The following is a 13,599-nucleotide window of genomic DNA, read 5'->3' as shown; positions in this document are numbered from 1 at the left end:
TTAGGAGAGGGTATTCATTATTTAATGGATATTTAAGGTCAATCACATGGTGGAAGTATCATATACATACAGTACATAGTGCCAGTTGATCCTAGTTCAGTTCCACAGCTGTCTGTAGGCCTCCAACAGTGCGAGACATACTATAATCTACTCTCTGTAAGATCCAGTCTTACAGAAGTATAACATTCCTTACAAGCCAGTGGCCACATGCTGTACGTACAATATATATATTTTTGTTGTTGTCAGGAAACATATCCCGGCTTCTCAGCCCCATGTTCAATACTTCATGGTCACTGAATATTGCACAACCCTAAGCCTAGTTTTTCATGAAGATTTTTTCATTCTAACGATTGAACAGTACCCTACCACACAACATGGATATTAACCATCTCGCTCCCAACAAAATAGTAAAGTAACATGGCGGCTGATTATACACAAGGAGGAGTACACAATGATCATGCAAGGAGGAAAAGAGGTGAGGTGCAATAACAATACACATCATTAAGCTGCAAGAATGAAGGTCTTTAGACTATTAGTTGACATAAATATACAACACTGTCATCTACTTGGCTGTAATTTATAATGCTATAAAATACCCATTAAAAGACTTGAATCAATAAGCACAACCAGTATTGAGGTATTATTCAAATATGACAGGACCATGTCCATATTCTGTTTCAGACTATTGTGTTGCTTCTGCTCTGCTATTCTTTGATTGGCATTATGGCAGGGGTAGATAAGGATTCTAGTATGGGACACAGTATGGCACGTAGTACAAAGTATTCATAAAACTTTAACCCCTTAAATTTGCTACCTGTTTCACTTTCAATCGGATTTATAATGAATTGAATGTAAATTAGATTGATGCTTACAAAGCATAAGCAAATAGTTGCAATGTATTCTGATTTCTGTTAAGTACGTACTGTATTTTTTTCAGGAAGGACACCCCCTTGGTGGTGAGTTTTATAACTAACCTCCACATTGTCATGAAAGACCAGACCACAATGGGACACACAGATAACACCAAGACAATGTCACATCATCAGTTGTGGTAACCCAGTACAAAAATGAATTCCTTTATGCCAAATCCACAAATTCCATTAGTAGGGGAGCTGTGACCAGACTTGAAAATAGTGTTAATAGCATTGATTTGACAATTACATTATTTTTGGACCAATGCATTTATTGCTCATAACAAAACACTGATTAACCATATCTTAAAGTTTACAACTACAAAAAAGAGACCCTTACTGAGTGATGTTTGGCTTGGTTCTAGTCTCACCCAAGACAAGGCTTATCCCAGGATACATAGTTGTATATAAGATGTGCCAATAAGGTAGCCAGTCTTGATCAGAGAGGGAGGTAATTGGCTCAGGAACCAAGGCTGATCTCAAGGTCTTTGTGCTTCTCATCAACAGTCATCTAATAAACAGACAAAAGCATAGAAATATAACTTCTAGAATTAGACATTTTCCATAGGAAAAAAGGTAAAGCTACAGATGTCCCTTTGAATGTCCCTTTGAAGTGTTCTGGTTTCTTTTCTCTAAAATGACCACATAACAAAGTTTAACATGACTAGAACTAATTTCACATAAATAAAACAAACTATGTTGTTAGCTAATTAATGCAAAGATCAACATGAATAGTAGCATAAGAGAAAATAGACACAAAAGATTTACAAAAGAAAAGTATGTACATAGGAAGATGGTTAAATATATAGTTTATTATATTTGATAATTTACACATCACAAACTGACTGTTAAGTTAGTCTTATTACATGTACTGGAATTCCAATAACAATAGTATATAACAATGCAATTATACAATGCATTTTAGTGTTTTAAACCAACTGAACTGAGTAAAGTAGGGAACCTGGGACATGTATGTTTTTGAAGCACTGTATTAAACTGCCTCTGGTATCTAACAAATTCTACTCTTGTGTCCGGTCCTAAAATTAAATAGAAGCTGGAAGACACTTGAGGTCCACTTGGATAACAACACAAACTAATGGACAACTCTTGGGGTAGGCCATTGTGTGCTCGTATGGTAAGTCTGCAGCTCCCTTGTCCTCCAATTCCCTTATGGTGCAACAGCAGTAATGGATACATTTTTTTGTCTTTTTTTTTTTTTACATACTATAAACATATCAACATATGAGCGAGATTGAATTTCTTAATGGCATTTTGATCTGGTATTTACACTTTTCAATCAATATTTAGAACACCACCTTGACAATGTTTGTACTCCACTAGTTTCCAATAGAGAATAGTTTACGATCACAGGGGACTTGTGCTAATGAGTGTTTTTGTAGCAGTTAAAAGCCATGGTCATGGAACAAAATTGAACAACACCCACATAAACTAACTTTAAGTTTGGTGGATCATCTTGCTTGTTTGTCTATTCTATTGAAAGTGGTGATTAAGAGGGGGGCTGAGTTACAGCAGACTCCTGTGAAGAGTGTCCATTTCCAGTGACAGTACGGTCAGTACGACAACTCTTTTCCCAGAAAAAATGGGAAAACACGACAGAAGAAAATGTTGTCATTGATGTACATTTTTTCAGCAGTAAGCAGATAGAAAGTATGTGGAGCACTATATATAACAACGGAAATGTTCCTATTTTCCCCAAATCTCATGGAAAAGTTGTGATTGTTCATATGTGAAAACATAAACACTTTTTTTCTATTTTCCAATATGTCACTTGTAAACAAAGAATTGCATTCAATTATCTTGCAATAGTTTAACTTCCGGGGACCTAACGCGAGAGGCTTTCATTACTTGATGGTTTATAGTTTCAAATCAGTGATAGGATCAATCTCTGAACAGAATCATTTGAGTACGAAGGCAGCACAATTACTGCGAACTGTCTATTACTGGGGGGTTCAAGTTAGGTCTGCTGTTCTCCTTTGAGCATTGTGATCATAGTTGAGTGGGCATCACTGAAATCTGCATTCTCTTACTCTCAATTAGTTATAAATGAAAGAGTGGTAACATGAATATGTCTTTAAAACCCCTCTTGATTCTACTAATGAATGGACCTGGCTATGCTGATGCTACACATGCTAACCATGGCTAGCCTCTCAATTTGATATTCAGCACACCAGAACTGACTGCTACACTGAACAAAAATATGAATGCATCATGTAAAGTGTTGGTCCCAAGTTTCATGAGCTGAAATAAAATATCCAATAAATGTTCCATACACACAAAAAGCTTATTTCCCTCAAATTGTGTGCACAAATTTGTTTATATCCCTGTTAGTGAGCGTTTCTCTTTTGCCAAGATAATCCATCCCCCTGACAGGTGTAGCATATCAGTTATCTGACTAAACAGCATGATCATTACACAGGTGCATCTTCTGCTGGGGACAATAAAAGGCCACTCTAAAATGTGCAGTTTTGTCACACAACACAATGCCACAGATGTCTCAAGTTTTGAGGCAGCATGCAATTGGCATACTGACTACTGGAATGCTCACCAGAGCTGTTGCCAGAGAACTGAATGTTAATTTCTCTACCATAAGCGTTGTTTCAGAGAATTTGGCTGTACATCCAACCAGCCTCACAACCGCAGACCACGTGTATGGCGTTGTGTGGGTGAGCTGTTTTCTGATGACGTTGTGAGCAGAGTGCCCCATGGTGGTGGTGGTGGTGGGGTTATGGTATGGGCAGGCATAAGGACAACGAGCACAATGGCAATTTGAATGCACAGAGATGCAGTGACAAGATCCTAAGGCCCATTGTCGTGCCATTCATCCGCCTCCATCAACTCATGTTTCAGCATGGTAATGCATGGCCCCATGTTGCAAGGATCTGTACACAGTTCCTGGAAGCTGAACATTTCCCATTTCATCCATGGCATGTATACTCACCAGACATGTTACCCATTGAGTATGTTTGGGATGCTCTGAATCAACGTGTACGACAGCGCGTTCCAGTTCCCACCAACTTCACACAGCCATTAAAGAGGAGTGGGACAACATTCCACAGGCCACAATCAACAGCCTGATCAACTCTACGCGAAGGAAATGTTTCGCGCTGCATGAGGCAAATGGTGGTCACACCAGATACTGACTGGTTTCCTAATCCACACCCCAACTTTTTTTTAAAAGGGTATCTGTGACCAACAAGTGCATATCTGTATTCCCAGTCATGTGATATCCATAGATTGGGGCCTAATTCATATATTCCAATTGACTAATTTCCTTCTATGAACTGTAACTCAGGAAAATCTTTGAAATTGCTGCATGTTGCGTTTATATTTTTGTTGAGTATTTTACAATGGTTTAAATAAGTTGACATGAACTGAGACCACTCTGAAGTCCTTTCCATCTACATTACAAGTCTTATACATTACTAGTCTTATACATTACTAGGCTGACACACTAATGTCACACTAATGTCACCCTGTTTAATAGAATGCAACATGAATGGAACATCAAATAAATAGTGTCGTCGACGCCTTGATATGTCCGTCACCTGAGTTCTGCTTTGGAAATGGTTTTATTCTTATGATAGTGTTCTATTTCTATTCAGGCAATCGCTAGATCCTACTACTCTACACTAACCATGTTTGTAATAATACATGTTATTTCACAGTTTTCTGTCAAACCCCGAATATCCCAAGAGCCCCCCCGCCCCCCCCCTGCTTTATGTCGTCAACAAGCAAACTCCTCAAAGTTGCCTAGAGTCGGGTGACGAGGTAACATGTTCGGCGTGAATCCGAGACTGTCCGAGTGACTCCGGAGGGTGTCACAGGTGCTCTGTAAGACAAGGGAAGGGAGGGAGGGAAGAGGAGTTCAACCGTATTAAGGGAGGGGTGATGAGGGAGGGAGGAGAAGAGGAGATCGAGAGGCACACAGGTCACAGTAAAAATAGGAGGGGATGTGACATAAATAGGAATAAAGTGGGACAATTTAACATAACCAGAACCAAGTGGAAACAGAATAGATGTAGATAACATGACGTTAACCATCATTGATACATCAGACAGAGGGAGAGGGTTGAAAGCATAGTACACACATTGACAAAATAATACAATACAAATGGGTGAACATTAAATTGGTAGTGTAGGGGACATTTAAAGTAGGTCAGTTATGTTTCAGGGTATGGGTAGAGAGAAGAAAGAGAAGAGGGGTATGGTATGGATGAAGAAGGGAAAGAGAAAACAAAACAGTTTTTTAGTCCTTGTCTCTATGTTAGTATCTTGATTCCTACATGTTCATCGACATCCACATGATATCTGCATACGTTTAGTGCAACTGCGGCTGTTTCAGTTAATATTGCTGATATGTGGGTTCAAAAGAAGCATTAGCCATACTGTAGATGTAGATAGCTATTTCAGCAGACAAAGAACCATTTAATTTGATGCAAACTGCATTGCATGCAGACCTGTGATAGCATCACAAAGGAATGCATCTAGTGATGTTATTGAACACAGATTCCAGTAAAATGGTCCGCTTAAATGGACCTTGGTGCTGCAGGGAAGCAATATGTAGATGATCCCCTGCGGATCAGCTTTTGTTGTGCCATCTACAACAAATTATGTATGTATACACATTTATATTTTTCTCAGGAAACTGCATTTTATCCTAAGGGAAGGAAAGCATCTTTATTATTCAGTGAAAACAATAAGAAAGAAGCTAATTTTCTTATAGCCAAGTCCCAAATTGTCTTAACAGATGGAGAATACAAACAATTCATTGTTTATAATAAACCGATAATAATCTCAGAATGAAAAATCCACACAGCAAACCTATTTACGGCATTAAGAGTCATTGATTTCAGAATAGACTCCACAGAAAATACATTGTATTGTATTTAGGAAGATTAACCTAACGCAATGTTGGAAAAACAAATGTATAAAGTGATCACTACTAGTATGTTTTACATCTCTGCAAAATCACCCACCAAACCAGCTTCAGGTGAACCAACATCTCTACAAAATCACCCACCAAACCAGCTTCAGGTGAACCAACATCTCTACAAAATCACCCACCAAACCAGCTTCAGGTGAACCAACATCTCTACAAAATCACCCACCAAACCAGCTTCAGGTGAACCAAAATCTCTACAAAATCACCCACCAAACCAGCTTTAGGTGAACCAACATCTCTACAAAATCACCCACCAAACCAGCTTTAGGTGAACCAACATCTCTACAAAATCACCCACCAAACCAGCTTCAGGTGAACCAACATCTCATTAACCAGAATGGAAATGATGTATGAAATGGTTCCCAGAATGTCTGAAAAGGAAGGACAGTATGGGTGGGAGGAGCTATTATCAATGGGGTTTGCTACCTGGGGGCATGATTAGGCGTGACACCAGGGCTGGTTGGGTTCTCTGGAAACTCCTGGAATAGACATGATGAAAAGAAAGATGAGGGTGACTGAAATGAAATTAAAATACAATGCAGAGCTGATAAGTAAGTAAACAAGTGGCCCCACCAAGCAAGTCTGTCTGTGCACAATGGCTAGGCTACAGCCCTGTGTAATTGACTAGTTACAGAGAAGAATGCTGCACACCAATACATAAATGTTACAGAGAGCTACCTCCATTCAGCCATTTAATTTTAATGAAAGTCTCAAAATTTGAGACATTTGAGAAAGCAAGAGACCATTCTTAATCTCTGCCCATGTATGTTTTTCGTAATGTTTCAAAGATTGTAGACATTAATTGAAATAGAAATCACTAATATACTGTATCTTGATATGGAAGGGTTGCTATTGGCGCCATTCGTCTTACATGCCATCTAATGTACTATGTAAAGTCAGTAGTCTTAGAACTATCATACCACTATGTTTAACATTCATCTGCATTACTTATTTGACTGTTTTCATATAGCACTTGTCTTGATCTCATCTAGGTTGATTCATTGGGTGGTTAGAGAGGAGAGGAGGTGAATGGAGTTGGAAGTAAAGGAGAAGAGGATTGGGGAACATGACAGTAAAAGCTATTAAAGATGGCTTATCATTATGTTTCAATGCAAAGAAAGCCTCCAATAATGGATGATTACATGACATGGGTGGAGAAACAATGTTATAGTAAAACAGCATTACATCCACCTAACGCTCCATGTCCTTGTTTCATGTTGCAGTATGTGCCTCTAGTCAGGGTATGTTACATAACATTGTTGGTTCCTGCTGATGAAAAGCATCTATAATGCTGAAGCCTGAGGAAAAACTGTTGTGATGCCACAAAGGTCTTTTTTCTGCTCTACTCTGTTTTGATTTTACTAGGATCCCCATTAGCCGACACCAGTGGCGACAGCTAGTCTTACTGGGCTCCGACACACAACGAAAAAGACATTACAGACAACATACTTTACAATTGACATATATTTAAAAACATTTGCATGTAGTGTGTGTGGGCATCTATCAGTTACACATACATGTCAGTACATACACATAAAAAGTAGGTCACACGGGGGAGAGGCTTTGTGCCGTGAGGTGTTTCTTTATTAGATGTTTTTTAAACCAGGTTTGATGTTCATTTGCGCTATATGAGATGGAAGGGAGGTCCATGCAATCATGGCTCTGTATAATACTGTATGTTTCCTTGAATTTGTACTGGACCTGGGGACTGTGAAAAGACCCCTGGTGGGTTCTGGCGGGGTAAGTGTGTGTATCAGTGCTGTGTGTAAGTTGACTATGCAAAGAAAATTGAATTTCCAACACATTCATGTTTCTTATTAAAGCAATAAGTGATGAAGTGTATTTCCTTAACTCTTAGCCAAGAGAGACTGGCATGCATGGTATTGTTGATTCACGAAGAAACAGTTAAGTCAACAGGCATGAAAACAGGTTTGGGAGAAGTGTTTCTCTCCATGTGTCCAGATTTAGCTGTTCAGATATGATGGGTTCTACCAGTATCAAGCTTAGAGTGATAGTGCTGACACAATGTGATACTAAAGAAACGATTCTATGCCTGGAGCGGATCTCTCATAGGGTACATCCAGTTGAAATTGTTTACTTCTCTCTCCTCTTTGTCATGTAGAATGCTCTGAATAAACTTGTTATTTCCATTTTAACAAACAAATAAAAATACAGAACCATATCTATGATATTAATTGTCAAACATCTCTTGCCTTTTCGACTGTTTAAATTACTATATACCTTTTGACTGTTTAAATTACAATAGACTGTTTAAACTCCTTTTTGTAGGATACTGTAAGTCAAACTGTATCCAAGTGTCAACATGTCCAAATCTGTAGGCTGAATCCAACTGGACTTTCTATTTTACACATAATGCAAAAAGAGCTGAAAGCCAAGTAACAACAGAAGTGTATTTTAAAGACTTCCTGGTCATTCAGTCTTAGAGTTTTTTAAATGTATTATTTGGTTTACATTTTTTTTAACAAAAATATCAGTAGGAGACATACCTCCTTGGCACATGCAGCTGCAGTTATCTCAGTAGGGGAGCCAGGACATCTTTATCTAACCTTTTCCACCACATCAGTTTACTGGAAAAACTCCAAGATTGAAGCAACCGTGCATGCAGATAGTTCATGCAGAAACAGAAACTCAGGGCTTTTTCACTACCTTGGAACCAGACTATGGGCATATACAGTGCCTTCAGAAAGTATTCACACCCCTTGAGTTGTTCCACATTTTTTTGTTTCACAGCCTAAATTTAAAATGGATTACATTTAGATGTTATTGTCACTGTTCTACACACAACACACAATGTCAAAGTAGAATTATGTTTTTAGACATTTTTACAAATGAAAACAAAATGAAAACCTGAAATGTCTTCAGTCAATAAGTATTCAACCCCTTTGTTATGGTAAGCCCAAATAAGTTCAGGAGTAAAATTTTGCTTAACAAGTCACATAATACATTTTTAAAACCCTTCAATGAGTAGGTGTGCCCAAAATGTTGACTGGTACTGTATGTAAATGAGATAATTCTGTATTTCATTTTCAATCAATGTGCTAAATTTTCTAAAAAAATGTTTTCACTTTGTCAATATGGGGTATTGTGTGTAGATTGATGAAATTAAATTTATTTAGTCCATTTTGAATTCAGGCTATAACACAACAAAATATGGAATAAGTCAAGGGGTATGAATACTTTCTGAAGGCACTGTATATAACTAAAGAAAAAGTGCTCACTTTGATTTGCGTTCCACATCTGTCATTGATTGGTCATGAAAAAGGCTTGAGATTCTGACACATTACAGTGCTTTACTTTGTTTGTAGTGCAGTGCAGAACTACAAACCAGTGCATTGTGGGAGACTCAAATTACCAGATTGTCGCTTGGACAACGCTGCGGTCGTTTCTTGCGCATGAAGTAACCCAAAACTTTATCCTTAAATACCTAAATACAAGAGTATCTAGTTAACATCACAACAAACCAGACAGTGCAAACAGTTGAAAACACTTAAAACCATACAGACAGACAACATCATTAGGACAAGCGTTTCTCGTATTTTTGATTTCATTTAAATACTTCATCATCATGAATGAATTGTGTACTTTCAACATATAACCCCAACTCTACTACTTGAGAATACTTTTAAGTGATTAAACAAATGTGAATGCCTCCACTTTACCTCATATAAGTAGTCAAATATTTCCAGTATCGTTAAAACACTGGCTCCAATGAACAGACCCATCTGCCCACCAATGTCACCTGAAAAGAGGATGACAGATGAAAAGACGTAAACAGGCAATACCACAGTCAGACAGATAATAACCCATCATCACTATCAAACACTCCCTAAAACACTTCAGCGCGAAGGCCTTTCTAATCGACCTGGCCCGGGTATGCTGGTAGGATATTGACCTCATTCCTTCAGTAGAGGATGCCTGGTTATTCTTTAAAAGTGCTTTCCTCACCATCTTAAATAAGCATGCCCCATTCAAAACATTTTGAACCAGGAACAGATATAGCAATTGTTTCACTCCAGACCTGACTCCCCTTGACCAGCACAAAAACATCCTGTGGTGTACTGCATTAGCATCGAATAGTCCCTGTGATATGCAAATTTTCAGGGAAATTAGGAACCAATATACACAGGCAGTTAGGAAAGCAAAGGCTAGCTTTTTCAAATATAATTTTTCATCCTGTAGCACAAGCTGCAAAAAGTTATGGGACACTGTAAAGTCCATGGAGAATAAGAGCCCCTCCTCCCAGCTGCCCACTGCACTGATGCTAGGAAACACTGTCACCACCAATAAATCCATGATAATTGAGCATTTCAATAAGCATTTTTCCACGGCTGGCCATGCTTTCCACCTGGCTACCCCTACCCCGGTAAACAGCCCTGCACCCCCCACAACAACTTGCCCAAACCTCCCCCATTTCTCATTCACACAAATCCAGATAACTGATGTTCTGAAAGAGTTGCAAAATCTGGACCCCTTACAAATCAGCTGGGCTAGACAATCTGGACCCTGTCTTTCTAAAATTACCCACAGCAATTGATGCAACCCCTATTACTAGCCTGTTCAACCTCTCTTTCTGAGATCCCCAAAGATTGGAAAGCTGCTGCGGTCATCCCCCTCTTCAAAGGGGGAGACACTCTAGACACAGAATGTTACAGACCTATATCTATCCTATCCTGCCTTTCTAAGGTCTTCGAAAGCCAAGTTAACAAACAGATCACCGACCATTTCGAATCCCACCGTACCTTCGCCGCTATGCAATCTGGTTTCCGAGCTGGTCATGGGTGCACCTCAGCCACGCTCAAGGTCCTATAAATGATATCATAACCGCCATCGATAAAAAACAATACTGTGCAGCTGTATTCATCGACCTGGCCAAGGCTTTCGACTCTGTCAATCACTGTATTCTTATCAAATCGAAGGGCCTGTTGTCCGGATCTCTGGCAGTCTCTACGGGGGTACCACAGGGTTAAATTCTTGGGCTGACTCTTTTCTCTGTATATATCAATGATGTCGCTCTTGCTGCTGGCGATTCTCTAATTCACCTCTATGCAGACGACACCATTCTGTATACTTCTGGCCCTTCTTTGGACACTGTGATAACTAATCTCCAGACGAGCTTCAATGCCGTACAACTCTCCTTCCTTGGCCTCCAAATGCTCTTAAATGCAAGTGAAACTAAATGCATGCTCTTCAACCGATCTCTGTTCGCACCTGCCCGCCCATCCAGCATCACTACTCTGGACGGTTCTGATATGTGGACAATTACAAATACCTAGGTGTCTGGTTAGACAGTAAACTCTCCTTCCAGACTCACATTAACCATCTCCAATCCAAAATTAAATCTAGAATCGGCTTCCTATTCAGCAACAAAGCATCCTTCACTCATGCTGTCAAACATACCCTCGTAGAACTGACCATCCTACCGATCCTTGACTTCGGCGATATCATTAACAAAATAGCCTCCACACTCTGCTCAGCAAATTGGATGCAGGCTATCACAGTGCCATCTGTTTTGTCACCAAAGCCCCATATACTACCCACCACTGCGACCTGTATGCTCTCGTTGGCTGGCCCTCGCTTCATATTCGTCGCCAAATCTACTGGCTCTAGGTCATCTATAAGTCTTTGCTAGGTAAAGCCCCGCCTTATCTCAGTTCACTGGTCACGATAGCAGCACCCACCCTTGCACGAGCTCCAGCAGGTATATTTCACTGGTCACCCCCAAAGCCTATTCCTCCTTTGGCCGCATTTCCTTCCAGTTCTCTGCTGCCAATGACTGGAACGAATTACAAAAATCACTGAAGCTGGAGACTCATGTCTACCTCACTAACTTTAAGCATCAGCTGTCAGAGCAGCTCACAGATCATTGCACCTGTACATAGCCCATCTTTAAATAGCCCATCCAACTACCTCATCCCCATATTGTTATTTTAAAAACATTTTTTGCTCCTTTGCACCTCAGTATCTCTACTTGCACATTCATCTTCTGCACATCTATCACTCCAGTGTTTAATTGCTAAATTGTAATTACTTTGCCACTACGGCCTATTCATTGCCTAACCTCTCTAATCTTACATCATTTGCACACACTATATATATATTTTTATATTGTGTTATTGACTGTATGTTTGTTTATTCCATGTGTAACTCTGTGTTGTTGTTTGTGTCGCTCTGCTTTGCTTTATCTTGGCCAGGTCGCAGATGTAAATGAGAACTTGTTCTCAACTGGCCTACCTGGTTAAATAAAGGTGAAATAAAAATAATTAAAAACACAGTGCACAAAACGATTCCTGAAACATTAACTTAAGCTCTGTCTCTCAGCAAGGTGAGGAGAGCTGTCAGACTCAGACCAGAAACTGTCCATCCAGACTTTGCTTTTCATATGCCTCTCCTGACTGAGTGCTCTTTTCAAGTACATTCTAATAATGCATTCGACCGAGTCTTACAGGTTCAAAGAAAATAGTCTCAAAAGGAGTTTAGACCAGCAGGCATGATCACACAATGGGACAACGTGTAGTGCTTGCTGAGGATGTGATCTTCAGGCCTAGTGCGTTTCCTCTCAGTCTGTAAAAACAGATCATGAACCTGATGGGAAAACTTGAAACAATCGCTCACCAAGCAACCCGGCAATTTCATACGCCTTCTTCTGTTCAATCTTCTCATAATTCAATGCCTCAAAGAAGATGTCCAGGACTAGTAAGTTTTCTCTAGAGACAAAAACAAATACATCGAAAAGGTGTTACTTTATAACGTACATCTATCTTAGAGATACAATTGATTGATTTAATTTACTAATTCTGAGACATTTTGCATTAATTTACAATAAAGGTGAACGGTGGAGACCAATATCATACTTTTATTATGATTTATTTTAATCAAAATGCAAACCTCTGATCGTTACGTCACTTACCGTAAAACTTCAATTAATAGCCCGGGTGATTATTTGCTTAAATCACTGAACACAACAAGCGCTTAATAGACAGAGACTTCTGTTTCCTTAATGTACACAGCTTTTGCTCATTTGCATACAGTTGAAATCGGAAGTTAACATACACTAAATACATTTAAACTCAGTTTTTCACAATTCCTGACATTTAATCCTAGTAAAAATTCCCTGTCTTAGGTCAGTTAGGATCACCACTTCATTTTAAGAATGTGAAATTTCAGAATAATAGTAGAGAGAATGATTTCCTTCAGCTTTTATTTATTTCATCACATTCCCAGTGGGTCAGAAGTTTACATACACTCAATTAGTATTTGGTAGCATTGCCTTCAAATTGTTTAACTTGGGTCAAACGTTTTTGGTAGCCTTCCACAAGCTTTCCACAATAAATTGAGTGAATTTTGGCCCATTCCTCCTGACAGAGCTGGTGTAACTGAGTCAGGTTTGTAGGCCTCCTTGCTCACACATGCTTTTTCAGCTCTGCCCACACATGTTCTATAGGACTGAGGTCAGGGCTTTGTGATGGCCACTCCAATTCCCTGACTTTGTTGTCCTTAAGCCATTTTGCCACAACTTTGGAAGTTTGCTTGGGGTCATTGACCATTTGGAAGACCCATTTGCGACCAAGTTTTAACTTCCTGACTGATGTCTTGAGATGTTGCTTCAATATATCCACATAATTTTCCCTCCTCATGATGCAATCTATTTTGTGAAGTGAACCAGTCCCTCCTGCAGCAAAGCACCCCCACAACATGATGCTGCCA

The 13,599-nt window shown here is 39.3% G+C and overlaps 1 protein-coding gene across 6 annotated transcripts in view; it reads right to left on the bottom strand.

Annotated features, from left to right (window-relative positions):
* asic1c (acid-sensing (proton-gated) ion channel 1c) overlaps window positions 1-13,599 on the bottom strand; it is a 159,292-nt gene continuing 145,693 nt past the window's right edge. For 3 of the 6 annotated variants that reach the window (XM_021613580.2, XM_036986124.1, XM_021613575.2), the window contains exons 7-11: window positions 12,508-12,599; window positions 9,555-9,634; window positions 9,248-9,319; window positions 6,301-6,353; window positions 4,144-4,761 (exon numbers count right to left, since the gene is read on the bottom strand). In XM_021613580.2, coding sequence (XP_021469255.1) covers window positions 4,683-4,761; window positions 6,301-6,353; window positions 9,248-9,319; window positions 9,555-9,634; window positions 12,508-12,599 — 376 coding nt within the window. In that variant the 3' untranslated portion in view covers window positions 4,144-4,682. Of the gene's footprint in view, window positions 1,423-4,143; window positions 4,762-6,300; window positions 6,354-9,238; window positions 9,320-9,554; window positions 9,635-12,507; window positions 12,600-13,599 lie in introns of those variants that run through there. The other 3 variants (XM_021613578.2, XM_021613576.2, XM_036986125.1) reach the window with 3 other exon arrangements.

Source organism: Oncorhynchus mykiss, chromosome 8, assembly GCF_013265735.2.
Source record: "Oncorhynchus mykiss isolate Arlee chromosome 8, USDA_OmykA_1.1, whole genome shotgun sequence".
Classification (NCBI taxonomy): Eukaryota; Metazoa; Chordata; class Actinopteri; order Salmoniformes; family Salmonidae; genus Oncorhynchus; species Oncorhynchus mykiss.
Note: the sequence above shows the minus strand (reverse complement) of the source record. Positions and strands in the feature narration are given on the sequence as shown.